The sequence below is a fragment of the Coregonus clupeaformis genome, chromosome 3 (assembly GCF_020615455.1).
Source record: "Coregonus clupeaformis isolate EN_2021a chromosome 3, ASM2061545v1, whole genome shotgun sequence".
NCBI classification, from domain to species: Eukaryota; Metazoa; Chordata; class Actinopteri; order Salmoniformes; family Salmonidae; genus Coregonus; species Coregonus clupeaformis.
In genome coordinates, this window is record NC_059194.1 from 23304387 (window position 1) to 23330199 (window position 25813).

Consider the following 25813-nt stretch of genomic DNA (forward strand, 5'->3'; position numbering starts at 1 on the left):
TGCATCAGATGACCTGGCCTCCACCCAATTGAGATGGCTTGGGATGACTTGGACCGCAGAGTGAATGAAAAGCAGCCAACAAGTGCTCAGCATATGTGGGAACTCCTTCAAGACTTTTGGAAAAGCATTCCAGGTGACTACCTCATGAAGCTGGTTGAGAGAATGCCAAGAGTGTGCAAAGCTGTCATCAAGGCAAAGGGTGGCTACTTTGAAGAATCTCAAATATAAAATGTATTTTGATTTGTTTAACACTTTTTTGGTTACTGCATGATTCCATGTGTTATTTCATAGTTTTGATGTCTTCACTATTATTCTACAATGTAGAAAATAGTAAAAATAAAGAAAAACCCTTGAATGAGTAGATGTGTCCAAACTTTTGACCAGTATATTTGGTTAAATGTCTCAATGATCCAATGACTGAAATATGTGCATAATAAAATATGATACTATATTTGAGCACAAAATTCCAAGTTATAAATACAATTATAGCGGTGTTTTAAGGTCAAAATCCTTAATTGAATGTGTAGCTCAGTTGGTAGAGCATGGCGCTTGCAACGCCAGGGTTGTGGGTTCAATTCCCACGGGGGGCCAGTATGAAAAATGTATGCACTCTAACTGTAAGTCGCTCTGGATAAGAGCCTCTGCTAAATGACTAAAATGTGTAAATGTATTTGTTTCGTAAGATTGTATGTATGTGGTTCTCAGTCATACAATGTTGTTTTTCGGTATGCTGTGTCATGTATTGTGCTGAAATGTTAGTGATGGTATTTTCGGTGATGAGCGGTTTCAGTCATTCAGTGTGGTTGTGGGTCAGCCCAGTAAAGCCTGTTGTGTAATAAAATATTGTGTGTGCATGGTATTAGTGCGCCTCTTGTCTTTGATTCTCTCTTTGTACTAATCTGAATTAATATACTTTTTTCCGTTGGCAGGTGCTATTCAGAGACTAGTTGAATGGGACAACTATTGTCCCCTTGTCCTTAAATCAATCGGTCTTTACTGGGAACCATCAGCCTCACAATGGTCTGAGTCCGCTAATATTGGGTTATGTACATAAATTGTTCCCATACTGGTCTGATGATAGGCTCTCTTGTTGACCCCATTTGAACACCCCAGCTAATAGATGTTTTGCTCACGTCAGTGGTCTCTACTGCCATAGGCTTACACACCACGTGGGCTCCACAATCCCCCTTTTTCGCAGAATGGCATAACTTTTGCCCAATCATAACATTCGTATGTTGATTTCTCCATTTACTATTGGAGGTCAGTGTAAATTGGAGGCGGATCCTTCTCCTTTGGGTAGGGGTGTGCGTGTGAGGGGATTCGATTAATCCGGGAAGACGTGTTTAGCGTCCGGGAAGACGTATTTAGCACGGGTGAACGTTGATTCCATTCGTTTTGGAACCAGGCTGCTCCCGGGCGTGAGCCAGGTGCCCCGTTCAAAGCCCACGGCGAAGTCGGCTTAAAACAAAATAGATGTAATTAGCACGTGGAGTAATGAGTATGATTCTGTGTTTTCACATGCGAAAGTGATTGATTTTGATAAAAACGCTTTATCTGCTTTCCCAATGAAAATTCTACCATATATTTAATGGAAAAGAGATGATGTATGTTTCTGAACGAAGCACCATGCTGCCTTGTTGACAACATGACGAGCGGCGCAGATTACTGTTCGTTTTGAGGGCGCTCCTCCCTCACCGCTTTTGCCCGTTGACGTCACCGGCCATAGACCGGTGCCCCGCGGCTCACCATAATAGAATCCGCCCTGTGTGTTTTGTGCTCAGCTGAAAATGGCGTCCCGAAGCGATCGCTTTAACTTATCGCACAATAACATGGATCACAAACTACACAGCTAAAATTATATAAAATGGATACCAACTTCAAGGATAACCCATAAAAGCTGTTCTACAGGACAACGTATAGACCACAACAACCCAAGGAGTTATTTCAGTGGTACGGTGAAAATAATAGCATTTCCCCAATAGTAAGCTAGCTAATGTAAATTCCATGGCTAGCTAACGGTAGCAAGCTAGCGGGCTAACGTTCCGTGAATGAAGTCGCTAGCCATTGTACATATTTTAAAGAAATGTCCCACATAAATGTAACTTCTATAGCTACAATAAAATTTGTTGGATATGTTGACTAACACGGCTCTTGCGTTCGAACAGGAGACAACCAGACACAAATGTTTTCGCGGAAGTTAGCTAGTTAACCTTAGCTTGCTAACTAACAACAGTCTTGCAGCTAAGCGGTTCATTCTAGCTAGCCAGCTAACAACACAGCGTCTGCTGCAAGTCGGTCAGTTCTGTACCATTAAGCCAAGCACAACCATTTAACTCTGGTTTTGTTGCAAATAAACGTTTAATTTGTGCTTTCACATTTTTGCTGTTTTTTGGCAAAAGAATAACATTAGTTAACTAGTTGGCTATCAACGTTATCAGTTGTTCCTATGGTTACCTAGCTAGCCTATATTAGCTATGTAGCCAAATGCACTCATTACTATAGTAGCCGATAGCTAGCTAGTTAGCATTAAGTACAATACGCTATTCATCCATAATCTTGTCGCCAACGACAACTATTGAACTAATCTTTATCGGTCCTATATTATCTGGCAAACTGTCAATCCAATTGCCAGGACTTTTACCGGTATTTTATCTTAATTTTCCTAAAAATGGTTTTACCAATTGTTTTTAATCTGCTCAATTTTGCTTTTCGTGACATTGTTGTGATTTCTCTCAACTGTCTCATTGCATACCTAGGTTATGGAAGACCAAAACCCTCGTTACAGCAAGCGCTTGGTAAGTAACTAACGTTACAGTTTTACAAGATACGTTTAGTCATGCTAACTAAACCAATATACTTCTGGAGTTGGCCAAGTTGGAGCCTTTTGCAAGTGTACAATAACAACATGATAGTTTCCTTAATCAAAACCACTGTTGCATCGGTAACGAGCTCAATCAATAGATTACAGTGTTGCTGATCAGTTGCCATGCCAATATACTGGATGTGTGTCAGTGGGTTCAATGTAGGTTCAAGTTCGCTAGTGTTGTCCGACCTGAAAATGCTTACTCGTGTGAGTTAGGCTGAACTTTTTTGTTCTCATGCAGTGAGAAATTTAGAGGAAAGGACATCATTCAGTCAAATTTATTTTATGAATCCCTTTTTACATCAGCAGCTGTCACAAAGTGCTTATACAGATACCCATCATAAAACCCCAAGAGCAAAAGACAACCCACAGACACAGCTGTTCTTTGTAGAACCATTAGGCTTTTCTAAGGGGTGTGATTTTGTTTTCTCTGCTGTCATGAAAAATGATCCACAGAATTATAGATAATAATGGAATGTTTTCTTCTTTGAAACTGTGGTTAAATCAAGATATGAGAATGGTGAGTAGGAAACAGCATGCGAGGTGTTGTTTTGAGTAGGGATAAGAGCAGGCAGGGTTTTTGTGGAATAGGGTGGGGGTGAATGGGGCAGGGGGTTGTTGTGCTGGATCCATCTGTCTAGCCAAACTATGAGAGCAGAGGGGGGATGGGGTTGTAGTAGGATAAGCCCCTCCTTCTGGGATGCCCATACGGACCATTAAGTGACCGAATGACTGATCCGCAAATCTTCCTGTTATGAAATATCACAATATGTTTAACATTTTTGATGTTATTTTATGTTTTTGAATTATACAAGTTCTAAATTTGCTTGGAGTTGTGCATGACCCTAGGCTGGCAACACATACATTGTAAGTGATTTCAATGGGGCTTTCTCCATTCTGATTGTTTTATGCTGTTCAATCAAACTTCAACCAAAAGTTGATCTCATTTGAGGTCATTTCCACACTGCCACGTAGGGCTGCACGATATGGGAAAAAAAAATCTAGGCCTTATTTTTAACCAAATATAAACTGTTGAAATCATGGAAATAGAATGATTATTCTAATTCTATAGTTAGAATGTAATACATTTTAGTAATTTAGCAGACGCTCTTATCCAGAGCGACTTACAGTTAGTGAGTGCATACATTTTTCATACTGGCCCCCCGTGGGAATCGAACCCAAAACCCTGGCGTTGCAAGCGCCATGCTCTACCAACTGAGCTATAGGAGGGACTGTGAATACAGCGTTGTTTGACAACAAATGAAAAAGCTAGGGAGGCGTTTATATGATTAGGAATTAGAATACTATCAGGATCTCTATGGATGTGTTATTGTGACAGGGTAGGAACCAAAGTGCTGCTCAGTGTTTCCCATAATCTTTGGCTACATTAAATGTTTTCTCTTCATGTAGTTAACAAATTCATGCTTCACCTATTCCGCTCTGATATAGAAGATACTGTTGCACAAACAATATGCTGATATAGGCTACACCAGCACTGGTATCAGGCTGTATTAGCTAGCTATGTTTGCTCTGACTCAGTACATTTATTTAGCATTAGCGGCTTACACAATTTATTTTAGGCACAACTTCCTAAGAAAGACAAACTAGCTGTTTGGAGACAGCAAGATACACAAACGAATAGTGTAATTATAGAACGTTTCTGGATGTATATTAAGTAGCACAGTGGAAAGCAGCATCGACGTTATCAACATATCAGGGATTTTATTTTTTAAATAATATTATCTTTGAGAAACAAACAATCACCTAAATAAAAGCTAGACAGTCGGGGAGAATCGAAACTTCCCAAAACAATTAATTTAGCAGTATTGTTTTTGTTATTATGTTTGAGCAAAATAACACTGCATTAGCCATGGCAAAATACATAGAATTGCAGGAAATTAGCTTTAAAACTGCTAAATTCTCTCAGCTCCATTGCAGGATATTAGCTTCAAAACTGCAACATTTTCTCTGAGCTCTATGGCAAAATGTGTAAAATAGCAGGAAATTGGCTTTAAAACAGAAACAATTTCTCTCAGCTCCATGGAGAAATTTGTAGAATTGCAGGAAATTGGCTTAAATATTAAAACATTTCTCTACACCGCCAAGATGGGGGCCTCTAAAATTGTGTCTAAAATCCAACTGGTTGTTTCCAACTGGAAGTGGTTGTTTCCTTGCTCTGCAAGGCTTTTGTGGTCAATTGGTATTGATGCTTCTTTGGTGGAAGTTATCGACGTGTTCAAAGGGTCCCTAATTCGAGCCAAGGTTGGGGCAAGGAGAGGGACTGAAGCAATACTGTTAAAATATGCATGGTCTTAGCAGAAAGCTCATTCAAAGTGATACAATAAGTTGAGTTTCTGCCTTGTGTCACTAGCGTACGGGGACGCGGCGGCGCTACCAGGATGACGGTATCTCGGACGATGAGATTGAGGGGAAGAGGACGTTTGACCTGGATGAGAAGCTGCAGAGTGACAGGTTCAACTCCTACCTGATTAAACACATGGATGGAAAAGGTCAGGGGTCAAACCACACTGTGATATCCCTTAGAGGCATTAACCATGTTTCTCCTATGATATGATGATCTTGACCTGGAAAAAGTGTTCGTTTTTTAATCTGGCAAAAATCATGGCCCTAATTATGGTGTGTGCTATTATTTTTTTTGATTACTCTTGGTGTGCCTACCCTGCATTGTCTATAACGTGTTTCTGTCTGTTTCTCTGCAGACTTCACATTCGAGTACATCCAGAGGGAGGGGCTGAGAGACCCTATCGTCTTTGAGAAAAAAGACGGTCTCGGCTTAGAGTAGGTCACGCTTCTTTCTAATTATCTAGCCGACCTTCCTCACTGCATATCTGTGGAGGGATAGAAATATAACAGTTGGTTGACTCTCTGATTCTCCAAATTTATTTAATAGTCTCTCTCTCTTTTGCTCTCTCTCGCTCTCATTCTTTCAGAATGCCAGACTCTGATTTCAGTGTGAGTGATGTCAAGCTGTTCGTAGGTAAGGCCCAAACTATGAACACTATGAACTCAGTTCCTGATTTCAACTGATTTAACAGTGCTACAGCCCCTGTGAACAATTCTCCCTGCCCTTTGCCTGTCCCCCTCTCTCATAGGCAGTCGGAGGATGGTTGACGTTATGGATGTGACCACTCAGAAGGGCATCGAGATGTCCATGGCCCAATGGCGGCGGTACTACGAGACCCCGCCCTCGGAGCGAGATAAGCTCTATAATGTCATCAGCCTGGAGTTCAGTCACACCAAGCTGGAGAACCTGGTGAAACGACCCGCCTCGGTAAGACACACACAAACCAGAACCTCGTCAGACACCTCACCTTGAAAGATACACACACATATAACACCAAACTATCACATGGCAAGCTAGGGAGTCTGACCATTGTAAACGCTGGGCTATCACTTCCACAGAGCTCTGGACAGTCAGTGATGTATGTCCCTACTGACCTTTTCTCCCCAGGTGGATTTGATAGACTGGGTGGACAACATGTGGCCAAGGCACCTAAAGGAAAGACAGAGAGACTCAACCAACTCCATCATAGAAATGCAGTATCCCAAAGTGCAGAAGTGAGTCCAACACCTGCACATTTACATGGCCTTCATTCCTCATGTACTCAACCACACCGATTTTCTTTTACCCCATGCAGTGTTTGTGGGTGGAAGCGTGAGTTGATTGAATAGAATGTCTTTATTACATTGTTTCAATGCTGGTTGATGTTGGATGTAAAGATGTATTATCTTCCCTCTTTTCTCTCTCTCGCTATCTCTCTCTTTCAGGTACTGTCTGATGAGTGTCCAGGGCTGCTTCACAGACTTCCACGTTGACTTTGGTGGTACGTCAGTCTGGTACCACATCCTGCGGGGGGGCAAGGTGAGACGACATCAAGGAGAACTAGAGCCTTGATGTGTCACGTTTAAATCGCCACAGAATTCAATAGAACATAATTTATCCCTGACCAAGATGGCTGCCATTATCAGCACATTCTAGAGTTATGAAGGTTTCGGACATATGCCAATTTCATATTTTATTGTATCTCTCTGTCTATCTATCCCACTTTTCAACCCTGACCTCTGACCTCCTGTAGGTGTTCTGGCTGATCCCGCCCACACCCCAGAACTTGGAGCTGTATGAGAACTGGGTGTTGTCAGGGAAACAGGGAGACATTTTCCTGGGGGACAAGGCTCAGGACTGTCAGAGGATAGAACTGAAGCAGGGATACACCTTCATGATCCCCTCCGGTACGTACACACACACACACCCGGACACACACATACAAACATAATCTAACCTCCCCAACTGTTGATGTCTAGGCTGGATCCATGCTGTGTACACCCCTGAGGACACACTGGTGTTTGGGGGAAACTTCCTCCACAGCTTCAACATCCCCATGCAGCTCAACATCTACAATATTGAGGACCGCACACGAGTGAGTACCGTACCCTACTGTACACTGTAGCACACTACTGCACAATGTAACACACTACTGCACAATGTAACACACTACTGCACAATGTAACACACTACTGTACCGTAACACACTACTGTACCGTACTGTAACACACTACTGTACTATAATGCACTACTGTACTGTAACACACTACCGTACTGTAACACACTACTGTAACACACTACTGTACCGTACTGTAATGCACTACTGTACCACAGTAACACACTACTGTACTGCAACACTGTAACACACTACCGTACTGTAACACAGTACTGTACCGTACTGTAACACACTACTGTACTATAATGCACTACTGTACTGCAACACTGTAACACACTACCGTACTGTAACACACTACTGTAACACACTACTGTACTATAATGCACTACTGTACTGCAACACTGTAACACACTACCGTACTGTAACACACTACTGTACCGTACTGTAACACACTACTGTAACACACTACTGTACCGTACTGTAACACACTACTGTACCACACTAACACACTACTGTACCACACTAACACACTACTGTACCACACTAACACACTACTCTACCGTACTGTAACACACTACTGTACCACACTAACACACTACTGTACCACACTAACACACTACTGTAGCACACTACTGTACTGTAACACACTACTGTACCGTACTGTAACACACTACTGTACCGTAACACACTATTGTACCGTAACACACTACTGTACCACACTACTGTACCACACTAACACACTACTGTACCACACTAACACACTACTGTACCACACTAACACACTACTGTACCACACTAACACACTACTGTACCACACTAACACACTACTGTACCACACTAGCACACTACTGTACTGTAACACACTACTGTACCGTACTGTAACACACTATTGTACCGTAACACACTATTGTACCGTAACACACTACTGTACCACACTAACACACTACTGTACCACACTAACACACTACTGTACCACACTAACACACTACTGTACCGTACTGTAACACACTACTGTGTGGTCCTCTGTAGCTCAGCTGGTAGAGCACGGCGCTTGTAACGCCAAGGTAGTGGGTTTGATCCCCAGGACCACCCATACACAAAAATGTATGCACGCATGACTGTAAGTCGCTTTGGATAAAAGCGTCTGCTAAATGACATATTATTATTATTATTATTACTGTACTGCAGATCCATGAGTTTGGATGAGTACTACTTGATTAGGGGAAAAAGGAATTGTGTTGACTTTCAATATCTAATGTGTACTGCTATCCTTGTCCCCTCTACAGGTCCCGGCTAAGTTCCGATACCCCTTCTACTATGAGATGTGCTGGTACGTGTTGGAAAGATACCTCTACTGCCTGACCAACACCTCCCACCTTACCCCTGAGTTCCAGAAGCACTCTCTCGGCGTCGGTGAGACAGTTTAATATTTTCTGTCTCATTTGTTTCCCTCCTTCTCTTTTCTCTCCGTTTTAATTCCTCTGAGTTTATCCCTCTGTCAGGTCTGACCCGTGAAGACTCTGAGAACAAACTCAACGGCCACGTGAAAAACGGCACGGAGAAAAAGAAAGAGGGAGACGATGGTGAGGAAGAAAAGGAGGAAAGTGAGACAAAGGTCAAGATGGAAGAGTCTGATGATGATTCCTTCCCCCCTCCTGGTGCCACTAAGCTGGGGGTGAGGGTAAACCTGACCCCCCTGGAGCTGGAGGGGCTGTGGAACCTGCTGGGGAAGCTGGAGGAGCTGCCGGCCCACAAAAAGTGTGTCCCCGCAGGCATCCGCAACGCCCCCGCCCTGCTCCACGACATACGGGTGGGTACAATACACCAGTCTAGAATATAATAATAATATATTATTTAGCGGATGCTTTCATCTAAACCCACTTACAGTAGTGCATGCATACATTGTATGGTTGGCCCCAGCAGGAATTGAACCCACAATCCTGAGGTCGCAAGAGCCATGCTCTAACAATTGAGATACACAGGACCAGTCTATGGCTGCACTAGCTATATACATCAGTCTATGGCTACGTTTCAATATCCACACTAGCATACAACTTCCAGTGCATGACCAATAGCTTAATTCTAACTGGTATGCTACTGTAGATATTGGAAGGGTACCTATTAGCATCCAGCTGTCTGTATCTATTTGTAATCTGCTCAGTCAATAGTCTTGACATGACCCTGACAAGGCTTCTGTTCTGCTGTGTTCAGGCTCTTCTGGAGGAACACTGCAACGACGACCCCAAGCTGTCTTACACTGGAAAGCCCATCGTCAAGTGGCCCAAGAGGGTGAGCCAGAGAGCACATGCCTCTCATACACACATTCAAACATCCACCTAACATAACTTTCCTGTCTCCTCTCCCCCCTCCCCAGCCCTCGTGGTACCAGCCCCCTCCCCCCTCAGTGGTGTACCGTCCTCATCTCGCCATGCCCCACAAGGCCGTGGTCTCGCGCCCTGCCAAGCCCGCCTCTATCTCAGCTCTGAGAAGGCGGCGCGTGCGCTGCAAACACTGTGCAGCCTGCCAGAGGAAGGAGTGTGGCGAATGCAACTTCTGCAAAGACATGAGGAGGTTCGGAGGACCAGGGCGCATGAAGAAGGGCTGCATGATGCGCCAGTGTCTCACTGTGAGTAGCCAGTGCAGTACCTTCACACCCAGAGAGAGAGAGCGAGGTGTGTATATCTCGCTGAATGAGTTGTGTGTGTGTGTGTGTGTGTGTGTGTATAGGATGTTGACCCTTGTCTCTCCCCGTCTCCAGCCTTGCCTGCCTAACTCAGCGGTGTGTGCTCTGTGTGGAGGGGGCCAGGGGAAGCAGGAGTGTTCAGACGCAAGCCCCTCCTCCACAACCCTCATGGAATGCTCCAGCTGTGCTCAGATCGCCCACCCCGACTGCATCAAGGTGACCAGGCCTTGCACTAACAGATACATCTATACCTGTCCTACAATCTGCACTGAAAATCCCTCTTGTGCAAAATATACTTCCAATACATATTTTCTTTACAATGTATGCATCCCACACAACTCAAATGGCCCTTACGGATGATAGAGGTGTTATAGCTGTTTATAACAATCCTCTTTGTGTATGGCAGGTGTTATAACTGTTGTTAATTCTCTCTCAGGTTCCTGGGGAGGGCAGGATCAACAAGGACCTGCCCAGCTGCTGGGAGTGTCCCAAATGTTACCAGGGCGAAGAAGGCTCCTCATCAGAGGTACCCCATGATTACTCTTCCTCTCGCTGTCTCTCTGTGTCCCTCTCTCTGTCAGTCTCTCTCTATTCCTCTCTGTCCGTATAAGACAATACCCATCTACTCTATTGATACCTGTTTTGTGATAATGATGATGCCCTCTGTCTCGCTCTCCCTCTCGGTCTCAGTCGTCCAGCAGTGATGAGGACAGTATGGTGTCTACAGGTTCTCTCTCTACGTCGAGGCCGTCGACGCATGCCCACCGGGAGGGGATAGGAGATGGGGAGGCAGGCGGTGGGGTGAGGAAGGGGCGACGCGGCAGACCCCGCCTGACGTCCTCTCTGTCCCAGCGGAGAGTGCCGCCTCCCTCTCAGCGGTTGTTACTGCAGCAACAACAGAACAGGAAGAGAGCCGGAGCACTGGAGCTACGACTCAGGAAGAGGGTGAGAGACATAGAGAGAGAGGGGGGATGGCTAGAGTGCTTTTTGATTTTGGTTAGCGGTCGGAGTTAAAGCTCTACATCCATCGTACAATCATTCCTTACCACCAAGGAATCTCCTCTTAAATCTCTTCCGACTCTTTTATGTTGCAGATTAAACTGGAGCGCAGCAAAATCTTACAATCGGTAAGCACATGCAGTCCTATTTAAAAGCACACTCTCTCTCTAAACCAGTGCATGATTATTCAAACCAAAGCATTGTTTAACCCATTTACCCATTATCCTCTCTACAGAAGCAGACGTTTTCTCTGGAGCGTTCTCCTAAGCTCCTGAGCTCCCAGGGTCTAACCCACCTCCACAGAGGGGTGTCCTCTCACCTCCACTCCCCTGTTGGCAGACTGTCCCGGGGCCGTGGGTCCTTCAGAGGCTCCCCCTATCACTCCCCTACAGGGGCGTGCCTCCAGCCCCCTCAACCCTCCCTCAGCCTGGCCCCCGCAGGCAGGGGAGAGGGGCACAGGGAGCGAGGGAGAGGAGTACGGCTCAGAGGAGGAGCAGCAGGGAGAGGAAGAAGAGGACAGAGACACGGAGGAGCAGAGGAAGAGAGTGATAGCAGTAGCAGTAGTAGCAGCAGTAGTAGTAGTAGTAGTGATGAGGAGAGGGAGAACGGCCTGCGGGCCAGACGGAACAAAGAGAACCAACCACAGAGACGAGGAAGAGGAGCAGCCAAAGAAGATGAAGAGGAGCAGAGTGAGGAGTCCAACCAAAACGGAGAAGAAATGGATGAAGACGGGAGGGAAGGAGGACAGGCGCAGACGGAGCCACCGGTCCTCGTAGTGTCGGACCTTAGCGACGACCTCATGAAGGGCTCGTATCTCACGGTGACCCTACAGCCGTCGAGGGCCAAACGTGACCCGGGGGCCATCGTCCCCAAACTGGAGGCTGCAGTCGCCCCCCGGCCTGCCCCTCCCGGCCAGAGTTACATCCAACGCAAGAACCTGGCCCGACCACCCCTCAGGACCCACGCCCCAGACCCCTACGCTGCACCCTCGCGGTCAGACAGACACACACACACACGCGGCTCCCATCCAGACCAGAGGAGAACGAGGCCGGGCAGACCAGAGAGAACAAACAACGGCGCTTCCTCCTCCTCCCCTGTTCCTCCTCTACTCCTCCCTCTGTCGGCTTTACAGGATGGGGAGAGGGAGGTGGCGAATGGAGGGAGCGAGCCAGGCTGTGAGAGGGAGGTGTGGGTATCTGTCTTCCGTTACCTGACTCGCGCTGAGCTCTGTGTCTGCATGGCCGTCTGCAAGAACTGGCACAAATGGTAAGAGACAAAAACAATTTGAATGCATTTTATACACACACACACACTATGAATGTGTCTGCATGCGCAAGAGTGTATAGGAGCTCGATAACCAATTAAAACGTGTATGTTCTGTCATAGGAGCTTGGATAAGAGGCTGTGGATGCAGGTCGATCTGAGCGTATCTAAATCCATCAGTCCTCAGGCTCTGTCAGGCATCATCAAACGCCAGCCAGTCACCTTGGACCTCTCCTGGACCTCCATCTCCAAGAAACAACTCACCTGGCTCATCAACCGCCTGCCAGGTACACATAACACACACACAGGCCACCAAACATGTCCTCACACACTTGGACTACTACTCACTCTGGAGATGTAACTTATTCTCTCTCTGGCTCAGGGTTGAAGGATCTCATGTTGTCTGGCTGTTCCTGGTCTTCCATTTCGGCTCTGAGCTCGCCCAGCTGCCCCCTCCTGCGCACGCTGGACTTGCGGTGGGCCGACGGGATCAAAGACGGACAGGTCAGGGACCTACTCAACCCCCCAGGTGAGACCGCCCCCCCCCCACCCACCCACCACCCCTTTCCTCCAACGTTTTCTGTTTTGAGTTAAATACTATTTGGATAAATCCCTTGTCATACTAAATTTAATTAGATGTACCCTGCTAAAGTCCGCAGCAGACTGATATTTTCTTATTTTTTCTCTCTTCCACCGCCTTCCTCCTGTCACCTCTCTTTCTCCTCTGCCTCTCCCTCCCTCTTCCTGCCCTAATTCCCGTCCACCCCTAACCCCTCTCACTCTAGGTTGTGATAACCGCAGTCAGCTCAGGAACATGCAGTCTTTCCGTCTGGCGGGGCTGGAGATCAGTGACTCTACTCTGAGGCTAGTGATCAGACACATGCCTCTGCTGACCCGTCTAGACCTGTCCCACTGTGGAGGCCTCACTGACCAGTCCATCAACCTGCTCACTGCCGTGGGCTCCTCCACACGCAACACACTCACTGAGCTCAACCTAGGGGGTAAGACTTGGACTCACACGTACACAGCCACAGCTGAGACTTGGAGCAGTGTGCACACATACAGGATTGTGACTAGTACTTGATATTGAGTTGTTGTTGTTGAACCCCGGTCTCTATCTCCCAGGCTGCAGTAAGCTGACGGACGCGTGTCTGCGGTACCTCCGCCGGCTCTCCTGCCTCTCCCTGCTGGACCTGCGGGAATGCAAGAGTGTGTCCCGCAAAGCCTGCGAGGCCTTCATCTCTGAGCTGTCTGTCAACACCGTCTACTGCCTATCTGAAGACAAACTGATCCAGAGGATATCCTAGAGGCCGCCTCCTCTGTCTGGGACAGGGGATACAGGGAGAGGTTGGGGACATCTGTGTGACAGAGAAAAGACTGTAGGACAGGGAGGCTTAAAAGCACCTGCTGTCTCTGAAGGGAGCAGGAATGGGAAGTGCTTAGTTACTGCACACTTAGTGGGAGTAGGGTTTCTTTCCATGTTGTGTATATATATTTTTTTTACTAAACCAGACGACAGACTCAGGAGTTTGAGTTTAGGCGCCTACGCTGCGTGATGAAGTTGGGGATGGGAAGTGGACTCCATGATATGTGGAGGGGAGAGGTTAGGGGGGTTCTTGTGAGGGTGGCAGGGGATTGTGGGGGGGTCGGTCATCCCAGATGGGGTTCTTCTCTTCACCCTGGGAGTTCTAAGTGCTTTATGACAAGGCTGTCTTTACCCAAAGGTGTTGGCTGTTGACTAACTAACTCCTCCAGGAGTACTGTGGTCAGGTTTCCCCACCCTGAGACAGAGGGGCGCAGACGAGGGATTCGGGACGGTGCGAGAGGGCAATCAACATGGTGATGGACCACTCCCAAATAAGGGCGGGGTATGAATGAAATGGGGTGGAAGGGGCGGAGACATGGTAAATGGCGCGTTCTCAAACAACTGTTAGAATTCAGGTGCTATCACTCCCAAAACTCTGTTTTGTACAAATATGAATCTGACAAGTCTCTATTCTAGGAAATACCCCTCACCCCACTTTGATGCATTTTCTGTTTCCCATGGATAAAATGTGAGTTCCCTTTTCAGTTTAGTTTTTACTTGTTAAGACTCCGTGTATAAATGTATTATTTGCTCTCATTATTCTGTCCTGTTACCCTTTGTTCTAGTGCTTCTGAGGGATCCTTCTTTCCTTCCCACCCTGCCACATCTAAAAACCCAATATAAATATATTATAAATATATACTTTTGTGTTTCCCTCTTAGATGACAAAAAAATCCTGTAGCATTGTAATTATTTTCAGAAACCTTTTCACTTGTTTTTTTGTTTTAAATAAATTTAAAATAGACAATTTAAAGGTTAACTGTGCCAGATGTATGTGATTTTTGGGTGGTTTGGCTGCTGTAGCTCAGTTGGTATAGCATGGCGCTTGCAACGCCAGGGTTGTGGGTTCGTTTCCCAGGGGGGGCCTGTATGAGAATGTATGCACTCACTTAACTGTAAATCGCTCTGGATAAGAGCGTCTGCTAAATGACTAAAATGTAAAATGCTGTGTGCTGAGATTGAGAGAACGGGACGACAAATGTGCAGACTGCAGATCCTCATTTCACAATGGGTTAATTGATGAAGAATACTTAAGTAATATGGTACTTAGCCCAGTGTTTTACAAATCTGTCCTGGGGATGTTATCTACAGAGTGTGCAGGCTTTTGTTATGGTGTCAGACGATTTGCTGTGTACATGTAATCCCCATTTTTTTATTGTGTGCAAAGAGCCCATGGTCATCAGCTGGAGATTCTCACCATGCAACTCTAATTGGCATCTGGTGTTTAGAAGTGGGGATAGAACAGTTGTGTACCCTTCAATGATTGTATGGCAACAAGCATCACGCGCCTTTCCTTCCTCCCCCACTCCAGCTGCTAGCAATAACCTGGAACTAAAGCGACGCTGAAAATATATAACAATGCAAACTGGAGTGTGCATATTGTCTCAGCTGTTGCAGTCTGTTTTTGTTAAGAATACCGGTCTGTGTTTGTAATAGGGGTTTCTTGTTCCCTGAATGTTGGTGATTGGAATGTGAACACCGACAAGGTACATTGACAGCATTCGAATTGCCATCGCTATCATCGGACGTATCATATACTCTAGTGTCCTGGATGTGTATTCGAAATAGGCCGTATCTCGGTCTATTATTTTGACCGCACAGGATCAGAAAAAAAAACATCGCGAAAGCGAGTGGTTGATGATTGGGAGTTGTTTGCTAGTTAGCACATCAGCAGGACTTGATTCCGTCGTTTGTTACAGGCAAACGGCATTGCTAGACTAGAAATGGACATGGTCAGACGTACAATGTTAGCCAGCTAGTTAACCAGCATGATAGAATGGAAAATAAGTGATGTCATATGTTCATCTTAGCCAGTTAGCTAGCTTACCTGGCTAATGTGGGTAGACGAGGGCTAGCTAGCCAGCCATGTATTTTATTCGGCACATACTCCTAGCCTAGTTTATTACTTAGCTAACTAATGACCAGTTTTATAAAGTAGAATCTTGCTACCTTGCGCGAATTTTTTTTTGTGCACTCGTACTCCCACGTTTGAGGGAAATAACAATTTTGCTGCTGCTGGAAGAGAAATGGTGAAAGCTGTATAGCAAGTTGCTAGCTACATTTGATAAACAATGGCTCGAGGCGTTTCCTTTTCATTTTCTGGTTTGGAACAACCAATACCTTGAGCTTGAACGGCAACTACAGAAAAACGAGGTAGGTCAACCTGGGGTAGAAACATCAGTTTCTCTCTTTTCAACTGTTTTGAGTTTGACAGTTTGCGTCCCCCGCACAGTTCAGAAGGCGCGCCCCAGCTTTCATGACCCACCAGTGCTGTTCTCCCACAGGAGAATGTGGATAGCTTGGTCCGGCGGGGGCGCACCCGGCTAGAGCTGGCTGTGTGTCTGGGCCACCTGGAATCAACGCGTGTGCTGCTCAGACACTCTGCAGACCCGACGCACTGCAACGCGCAGAGCTGGACTGGTGAGTGGATACAATGGGGAACATATGAGAAGAATACAAATCACCTGTTTCCTAAAACAGCAGGGCCATTCTATTGCTATACTTTTTAAAAAAAGGATACAGTGCCTATACAAAGTCTACACACCCTTGAACTTTTACAATTTTGTTGAGTTAAAGTAGGATTCAAATGCATTTGTCATTTTCTTGTCAACGATCTTCCTACACAGAATACTCAGTGGAATACATTTTAAATGTAAAAATTAATGAAGAATAAAATACTAATATACTGCATTCTGAAAGTATTCATACCCCTTCACTTTTTCCACATTTTGTTACATTACAGCTGTATTATAACATTTATAAAATTATTTTTCCCCCTCATCAATCTACACACAATACCCCATAATGATAAAGCTGGGGAGTTTCTCCTATTCTTCTCTGCAGATCCTCTCAAGCTCTGTCAGGTTGGATGTGGAGCGTCCCTGCGCAGCTATTTTCAGGTCTCTCCAGAGATGTTCGATCGGGTTCAAGTCCAGGCTCTGGCTGGGCCACTCAAAGACATTCAGAGACTTGTCCCGAAGCCACACCTGTGTTGTCTTGGCTGTGTGCTTAGGGTCGTTGTCCTGTTGGAAGGTGAACCTTTGCCCCAGTCTGAGGTCCATATGCGCTCTGGAGCAGGTTTTCATCAGGGATCACTCTGTACTTTGCTCTGTTCATCTTTCCCTCAATCATGACTAGTCTCCCAGTCCTTGCCTCTGAAAAACATCCCCACAGCATGATGCTGCCACCACCATGCTTCACCGTAAGGATGGTGCCAGGTTTCTTCCAGACGTGACGCTTGGCATTCAGGCCAAATAGTTCAATCTTGGTTTCATCAGACCAGAGAATCTTGTTTGTCATAGTCTGAGAGTCTTTAGGTGCCTTTTGGCAAACTCCAAGCGGGCTGTCATGTGCCTTTTACTGAGGAGTGGCATCCGTCTGGTCACTCTACCATAAAGGCCTGATTGGTGGAGTGCTGCAGAGATGGTTGTCCTTCTGGAAGGTTCTCCCATCTCCACAGAGGAACTCTGGAGCTCTGTCAGAGTGACCATCGGGTTCTTGGTCACCTCCCTGACCCAAGACCCTTCTCTCCCGATTGCTCAGTTTGGCCAGGTGGCCAGCTCTAGGAAGAATCTAGGTGGTACCAAACTTCTTCCATTTAAGAATGATGGAGGCCACTGTGTTCTTGGGGACCTTCAATGCTGCAGAAATGTTTTGGTACCCTTCCTCAGATCTGTGCCTCAACACAATCCTGTCTCAGAACTCTACGGACAATTCCTTCGACCTCATGGCTTGGTTTTTGCTCTGACTTGCACTGTCAACTGTGGGACCTTATATAGACAGGTGTGTTCCTTTCCAAATCATGTCCAATCAATGGAATTTACCACAGGTGGACTCCAATCAAGTTGTAGAAACATCTCAAGGATGATCAATGGAAACAGGATGCACCTGAGCTCAATTTTGAGTCTCATAGCAAAGGGTCTGAATACTTATGTAAATAAGGTATTTCTGTTTTTTATTTTTATAAATTTGCTAACGTTTCTAAAGAGCTGTTTTCGCTTCGTCATTATGGGGTGTGTAGATTGCTGAGGATGCAAATTTTTTATTTTATTTTTTTTTTATTTTTTTTTATTTTTATTTTTTAAAGAATAATGCTGTAACATAACAAAATGTGGAAAAAGTCAAGGGGTCTGAATACTTTCCATATACATATAAAAAAGCATGAATGGATTGCATATGATCATAGATACAATCCAGCTATGTAGGCCAACAAACATTATTTACAATGGAGAGCGAAAACACAATCACAAGAATGGCTTCAGATCAAACTCTACGTTAAGTTCAAAGAGGGCAAGGGCTTTCAAACTATATAAACTAGTGACCCGCAGTGTTAGTCATTATACCCTGATGAAGACCGCTTGGCTGTCAACGTTGTTAGGCCAGACACGACTCCAACACCATCATTAAGTTTGCCGACGACACAACAGTGGTAGGCCTGATCACCGACAACGATGAGACAGCCTATAGGGAGGAGGTCAGAGATCTGGCCGTGTGGTGCCAGGACAACAACCTCTCCCTCAACGTGACCAAGACAAAGGAGATGATTGTGGACTACAGGAAAAAAAAGAGGACTGAGCACGCCCCCATTCTCATCGACGGGGCTGTAGTGGAACAGGTTGAGAGCTTCAAGTTCCTTGGTGTCCACATCACCAACGAACTATCATGGTCCAAACACACCAAGACAGTCGTGAAGAGGGCACGACAAAGCCTATTCCCCCTCAGGAGACTAAAAGATTTGGCATGGGTCCTCAGATCCTCAAAAATTCTACAGCTGCACCATCGAGAGCATCCTGACTGGTTGCATCACCGCCTGGTATGGCAACTGCTTGGCCTCTGACCGCAAGGCACTACAGAGGGTAGTGCGTACGGCCCAGTACATCACTGGGGCAAAGCTCCCTGCCATCCAGGACCTCTATACCAGGCGGTGTCAGAGGAAGGCCCTCAAAATTGTCAAAGACTCCAGCCACCCTAGTCATAGACTGTTCTCTCTGCTACCGCACGGCAAGCGGTACCGGAGTGCCAAGTCTAGGTCCAAAAGACTTCTCAACAGCTTCTACCCCCAAGCCATAAGACTCCTGAACAGCTAATCATGGCTACCCGGACTATTTGCACTGCCCCCCACCCCATCCTTTTACGCTGCTGCTACTCTGTTAAGTATTTATGCATAGTCACTTTAACTCTACCCACATGTACATATTACCTCAACTACCTCAACTAGCCGGTGCCCCTGCACATTGACTCTGCAACGGTACCCCCTGTATATATAGCCTCCCTACTGTCACTTTATTTTACTTCTGCTCTTTTTTTCTCAACACTTTTTTGTTGTTGTTGTTTTATTCTTACTTTTTTTGTTTAAAATAAATGCACTGTTGGTTAAGGGCTGTAAGTAAGCATTTCACTGCAATGTCTGCACCTGTTGTATTCGGCGCATGTGACCAATAAAATTTGATTTGATTTGATTTGTTACATTATTGCATCTGAGTGTGTTTTCAAATTTTACTTCTGAACTTGGCTAAACGAAGCAGGCGAATACTTTTATGCAACAAAGTATTTTATAATGTTAATAATAATTTGTTAAAGTTTGTAACATGTATTTTCACTTTGTTATTATGGAGTATTTTGTTTAGGTCAATGACAAAAAATTACAATTAAATCTATTTCAATCCCACTTTGTAACGCAACAAAATGAGAAAAAAGTTACATGGAGTGTAGACTTTCTATAGGCACTGTATGTGGGTTGATGGTGTGAGTCTATGCCCAGTGTTGCAGGAGGCAGTGAGCACAGGGGACCCTGAGCTTTGTCAGCTGGTGCTGCAGTATAGAGACTTCAAGCGAGCCACATAGCGACTGACTGGCATCCCAGAACTGCTCAGCAAGCTAAGACGGGTGAGGTAACACTTTGCAGTCTTCGCTTCAGCCATATAACACACACAGGTAACACACCTGTCAATCAGATATCTGAAACTCACCATGCTGTGTCACCTCTTTCAGGCCCAGGATTTTTACGTGGAGATGAAATGGGAGTTCACCAGTTGGGGTGAGTGTGTGATTGTGCGTGACTCATATCTCCTTACAGTGTTCGGTTTCAGCACAACACAGATGAACAGCTCCCAGTTATACTGTCACTGTGATGCACTGAAGTGATTACAGTGGTTGACCCCCCCAAACCTCTCAGTGCCCCTGGTCTCCAAGGTGTGTCCCAGTGATGTGTACCGAGTGTGGAAGAGTGGCTCGTGTCTACGGGTGGACACCACTCTACTGGGCTTTGAGCACATGACCTGGCTCAAGGGCCGTCGCAGCTACATTTTTAAGGGCGAAGGTATGCCACTGGTGATATGGTTTCCATAGAGAGCGGTTGAATGGTGAATGTGTGTTGTCTCCATAGTAATGTGTATGTTGTGTCTGTAGAGAATGGTGCTGTGGTGATGGAGGTGGACCATGACAAGCAGGTGGTGTACACAGAGCCTCTGTCTCTCTCCCTGCGGGACGCCCCATCTCTCCTGGCTGCCATGCTGCCCACCCAGGAGAACACCGCCCAGAGACTCACCTCCCCTATCGTCTCCACACACCTCAACACACGCAACATCGCCTTCGAGAGGTAGCTACTTCACACACAACATACTCACCTACCTGGTCTGACTTATAATTCTTCTCTCCTGCTCTTTGCTGCTCAGGAACAAGTCTGGTATTTGGGGCTGGCGCTCTGAGAAGAGTGAGGCAGTCAGTGGCTACGAAGCAAAGGTGAGCCAGAGACCCCATTGGACTTAAAAAATGTTTTGAATAGAAAGTGTTTCTTGGCATTTTTGATTCTGACTCATGTTTTTTTTTCTTTGGTTTGTTTCAGATATACAGCGCCACTAATGTGGAGCTGGTGACTCGATCAAGAACAGAGCACCTGTCGGACCAGGACAAGTCAAAGAGCAAAGGTACACACACACACACACACACAGAACACACTTATGTTTAAGTTGTTCATAGTGTACGTACAGGCACAGCATGGTTCTATCCCTCCTCTCCTCCCAGGCACCAAGACTCCTCTTCAGTCCTTCCTGGGGATAGCTGAGCAGCATACCGCTCATAATGGGGTGAGTTTTATAAAGACACCTCCACCTCATATTGTATGTGGTGGATATATGCTTTGATGGGCTGACTGATGGATGTGCATATCTGTCTCTCCCCATGTCTCTCAGAGTAATGTTTCTCAGTGTGCCAGCCCCCATAACCCCACGGCCATCACAGCTGAGGAATACTTTGACCCAGAGTTCCAACTCAACGAACGAGACATCGGACGCCCCGTGGAGCTCACCAGCAAAGTCCAGAGGTGCTCCGTTGTTGCCATGGCAACACAAAACCAGGATTGCCATAACACACAGTCAAGCTCAGAGAAGCCCAACATCACCACGTCTCTCTCTCCAGGTTTAAGGCCCATCTGTGGTTGAGTGAGGCTCACCCTCTGTCATTGGCTAAGCAGGTCACACCTATCATTGACCTCATGGCCATCACCAATTCCCATTTTGCCAAACTACGTGACTTCATCACCCTGAGCCTGCCCCCCGGCTTCCCGGTCAAAATAGGTGAGGCTTAATCCCAAACTGCCCCCTACCTTCTAGGCAGGATCTGAAACAGAGTCCCAGAGAGAAGAAATGGAGAGGAGCAGGTGGTATCAGAAGAAAAAGCACACGCTTTACATTTTAGGCTGAAACAAAGTGACAAGAGTTTGAAGATTCTCTCTCTCTCAGAGATCCCTCTGCTCCATGTGTTGAATGCCAGAGTGACCTTCAGTAACCTGTGTGGCTGTGATGAGCCTGTCAGCTCTGTCACTCTGCACACACCTGAGGAGGACCCCGAGGCTGGTAACCACACACACACACACACACAAAAGGGCTAGTTATACCTTACGGCGACGGGCCCTACGGAGTGCAGTGTTGCAATTATGTTTTTCGTCCAAAAGGGGCAGCTCCTTGTAGTGCGCTCCGATATTCTACGTGGTCCTGTGCCACATGAACATTTTAACGCGCTGTATCATTCCTTGCATAGCCATGGGGGAAGTGTTGTGTATATAATCTCAGTGACTGTTAAAACAATAAACCAAACAACATTGTTGCCTTATTAGAATGTATTTTGTTTAGAAGTAATAACTATTGATTCCAGTAGTTTGGGAGTCTGGATGGGTGAGGTATCATGTTACCGAAAGGTGCACGTTGCTCTAAAAAATTGATGTGGAAAATTATCTCCCTGTCCGTCTGCTCCCAGGGCAGGCCCCACCTCCCTTTCACTGCGAGGTTGACCCCACCGTATTCGAACCACCCCTGGACTACACCACACTTGGTCCGGGCCGCAGCGAGCCAATGAGAGACGAGGACGATAACTTGCTGCAGTTTGCCATCCAGCAGAGCCTATTGGACGCAGGGACAGAGAGCGACCAGGTGAGACAGGAAATAATCATGGTTTACTGTTAATAGAAGTCATTGATCCACAAATTAAATACACTGCTAAAAAAAATAAAGGGAACACTTAAACAACACAATGTAACTCCAAGGCAATCACACTTCTGTGAAATCAAACTGTCCACTTAGGAAGCAACACTGATTGACAATAAATGTCACATGCTGTTGTGCAAATGGAATAGACAACAGGTGAAAATTATATGCAATTAGCAAGACACCCCCAATAAAGGACTGGTTTTGCAGGTGGTGACCACAGACCACTTCTCAGTTCCTATGCTTCCTGGCTGATGTTTTGGTCACTTTTGAATGCTGGCGGTGCTTTCACTCTAGTGGTAGCATGAGACGGAGTCTACAACCCACACAAGTGGCTCAGGTAGTGCAGCTCATCCAGGATGGCACATCAATGCGAGCTGTGGCAAGAAGGTTTGCTGTGTCTGTCAGCGTAGTGTCCAGAGCATGGAGGCGCTACCAGGAGACAGGCCAGTACATCAGGAGATGTGGAGGAGGCCGTAGGAGGGCAACAACCCAGCAGCAGGACTGCTACCGCCGCCTTTGTGCAAGGAGGAGCAGGAGGAACACTGCCAGAGCCCTGCAAAATGACCTCCAGCAGGCCACAAATGTGCATGTGTCTGCTCAAACGGTCAGAAACAGACTCCATGAGGGTGGTATGTGGGCCCGACGTCCACAGGTGGGAGTTGTGCTTACAGCCCAACACCGTGCAGGACGTTTTGCATTTGCCAGAGAACACCAAGATTGGCAAATTCGCCACTGGCGCCCTGTGCTCTTCACAGATGAAAGCAGGTTCACACTGAGCACATGTGACAGAGTCTGGAGACGCCGTGGAGAACGTTCTGCTGCCTGCAACATCCTCCAGCATGACTGGTTTGGCGGTGGGTCAGTCATGGTGTGGGGTGGCATTTCTTTGGTGGGCCGCACAGCCCTACATGTGCTCGCCAGAGGTAGCCTGACTGCCATTAGGTACCGAGATGAGATCCTTAGACCCCTTGTGAGACCATATGCTGGTGCGGTTGGCCCTGGGTTCCTCCTAATGCAAGACAATGCTAGACCTCATGTGGCTGGAGTGTGTCAGCAGTTCCTGCAAGAGGAAGGCATTGATGCTATGGACTGGCCCGCCCGTTCCCCAGACCTGAATCCAATTGAGCACATCTGGGACATCATGTCTCGCTCCATCCACCAACGCCACGTTGCACCACAGACTGTCCAGGAGTTGGCGGATGCTTTAGTCCAGGTCTGGGAGGAGATCCCTCAGGAGACCATCCGCCACCTCATCAAAAGCATGCCCAGGCGTTGTAGGGAGGTCATACAGGCACGTGGAGGCCACACACACTACTGAGCCTCATTTTGACTTGTTTTAAGGACATTACATCAAAGTTGGATCAGCCTGTAGTGTGGTTTTCCACTTTAATTTTGAGGGTGACTCCAAATCCAGACCTCTATGGGTTGATAAATTTGATTTCCATTGATAATTTTTGTGTGATTTTGTTGTCAGCACATTCAACTATGTAAATAAAAAAGTATTTAATAAGATTATTTCATTCATTCAGATCTAGGATGTGTTATTTTAGTGTTCCCTTTTATTTTTTTGAGCAGTGTATTTATCAGCTTTAGGTTTTCATGACGATTGCCACGGAAGTTCAGTAAGTACAAAACCTGAGTAAAATCGCTCTCTCTGTAGGTGACTATATGGGAGGCTCTGACTAACAGTCGTCCTGTTTCTGGGCACATACCGTCACCCCTGTACGAGGATGACTCTCAGCTGGAGAGGTGAGAAAACAGTCTCCATACATACCTCCTTTTCCCCTTCACCTTGTTCATGTCAAATAATGTATTATAAGGCTTTCCCTCTCTGGCATTACCTTTAGACCGTCATCCCGCTACCTCTCTCTGGCAGGGCCATCCAGGAGTCCCTGTCGATCTCATTGGCTGGTGGTGAGGAAGGAGAGCCTGCAGATCCTGCCCCTCCCCTGTCAGTCTCGCCGTCGCACCCCGGAGCCTACTCCCCTCCCTCCTACAGCTCAGTGGCTAAGCCGCGGTTGCCGGTGCCATTTTCCGTGGCAAACAGCTTTGACGAGCAGCTACGCATCGCCATGGAACTCTCGTGTAGGGAACAGGAAGAGATGGACATGTATGAGAGGGATGAGTGCTTGTAGGGTTTCTTTCTCTGTTCATCCATTGTTTTCTGACCAGAGGATGAGGAGAGGAACCCATTCTAGAGTATTTGAACATAGCCATGCAGAGTGGCATTATAAGGATGGAGGAGGAAAGGGAAATTATTTGGGGAGATTGATTGCCAGTTTCTGGGATATGATGACTTAATTCTGTTTCCGGTTACAGGGTGAGGAAGAGGAGGAGCTGGAGAGGATCCTTCAGCTGTCACTTTTAGAGAAGTAGCCACGTGTCTTAATTGGGGAACAAACATGTTAATGTATTGTTTTTGTTTTTTTATCCTGCAATGTTAAATTATTATAATGTAATTGTTATTTTATGATGTCTTAATAATGGGGCACTGAGAGAGTATAGGACCAGACTGCAGGGAGGGAGGTTAGGATGTAGGGAGTTAGAGATGGTACTTTCCTCAAGGTGGGTAAAAGCAATATGGTAGAAACGATAGTTACCGGAGTGTAACTCCAGTTCTATGAGTGGAGCGGAGCCCCATAGGGGAGCTCTGCTCCTATTGGTTTACCCACTGCCCTAAGGCAGCATCAGCCTGAGACAAAATTATGCACACACCTACAGCCAATAGGAGTACAGGTGTCCCTATAAGAGGGGATGCCTCCCCTCAATCAGCCTCCCGAGATATTTTTCTTCAGCGAGACTAGAGAGGGTCGGCAGGGCCTTAAGTCCTATGGGGCTCCACTCCACTCATAGAACTGGAGTTACACTCCGGTAACTAATCGTTCTATATCGTGGAGCTCTGCCCCATAGGGGAGCTCTGCTCCTATTGGTTTTAGGCGGAGCGTAGCGCTCCAAAATGTACTCCCTGCCGAGCCCAACACTTCCCATCGAAACGAAAAGGTCAGGCCTAGCAATGGCTGCAACCAATTCCTGCAGTACTGCAACCACTGTAAAACCATACAAGTTTCACAATATACTGCATCATCGGTTAAAAACCCGCCCCACCTAGTCCAAGGGCAACACCAATGACTAGTGGGCAGATCACCAGAATACGGGCCATACTAATCTGTACTAGCAGATAGATGGTACCTCAATATCCTGTCACAATAATACCGACCACTAATGGAATGACACAAAGTGTCACTCTACATTGTGTACACGGTAGGCCGCCTCACTCAATCAATGGAACCCCAGAGATTAGTGGGCAGATCCCAGAACATGATTCATACTAATCTGAACCTGCAGATAGATGACATCACATTCCGTCAAATTGTCATGACCGGTCTAATAGTACCGTAACCAAGTTACTACTATTATCCCTCATCATTCCGCCTCAATCCAGTTAATCACTGGGGGCAGATCAATACATGCCCTCTA

General features: G+C 46.3%; 2 protein-coding genes across 2 annotated transcripts; both read left to right on the forward strand.

Annotated features, from left to right (window-relative positions):
• The first annotated feature begins 1774 nt into the window (after positions 1 to 1774).
• On the forward strand, positions 1775 to 14625 carry LOC121542394 (lysine-specific demethylase 2A). Its single transcript, XM_045207667.1, has 23 exons — positions 1775 to 1950; positions 2757 to 2795; positions 5235 to 5373; positions 5584 to 5662; positions 5815 to 5861; positions 5977 to 6155; positions 6336 to 6442; positions 6653 to 6746; positions 6961 to 7114; positions 7187 to 7302; positions 8610 to 8736; positions 8826 to 9133; positions 9535 to 9612; positions 9698 to 9949; positions 10082 to 10222; positions 10443 to 10532; positions 10697 to 10951; positions 11101 to 11133; positions 11241 to 12271; positions 12392 to 12555; positions 12651 to 12797; positions 13054 to 13269; positions 13394 to 14625. Exons 2-23 carry the CDS (start codon positions 2760 to 2762, stop codon positions 13573 to 13575), a joined length of 3975 nt encoding a protein of 1324 aa, XP_045063602.1. The 5' UTR covers positions 1775 to 1950; positions 2757 to 2759; the 3' UTR covers positions 13576 to 14625.
• Positions 14626 to 15577: 952 nt separating this feature from the next.
• LOC121538277 (ankyrin repeat domain-containing protein 13D-like) lies at positions 15578 to 24996 on the forward strand. Its single transcript, XM_041846149.2, is given in 17 exon segments — positions 15578 to 15586; positions 15891 to 16007; positions 16139 to 16274; positions 19615 to 19739; positions 19845 to 19890; positions 20029 to 20172; positions 20262 to 20451; positions 20528 to 20594; positions 20698 to 20779; positions 20877 to 20938; positions 21044 to 21174; positions 21270 to 21427; positions 21593 to 21706; positions 22107 to 22279; positions 23997 to 24085; positions 24213 to 24443; positions 24646 to 24996. Coding segments are annotated over 17 exon segments (1941 nt in total). The 3' UTR covers positions 24713 to 24996.
• Positions 24997 to 25813: the final 817 nt, after the last annotated feature.

What these genes read in the sequence shown, in the direction of transcription:
- LOC121542394 (XM_045207667.1), top strand. Translation starts at nt 2,760, where the DNA reads ATGGAAGACCAAAACCCTCGTTACAGCAAGCGCTTG. An exon ending in ACATCCTGCGGGGGGGCAAG is followed by an intron (nt 6,747 to 6,960) that starts GTGAGACGACAT and finishes GACCTCCTGTAG; the next exon opens with GTGTTCTGGCTGATCCCGCC. An exon ending in CACCTTCATGATCCCCTCCG is followed by an intron (nt 7,115 to 7,186) that starts GTACGTACACAC and finishes GTTGATGTCTAG; the next exon opens with GCTGGATCCATGCTGTGTAC.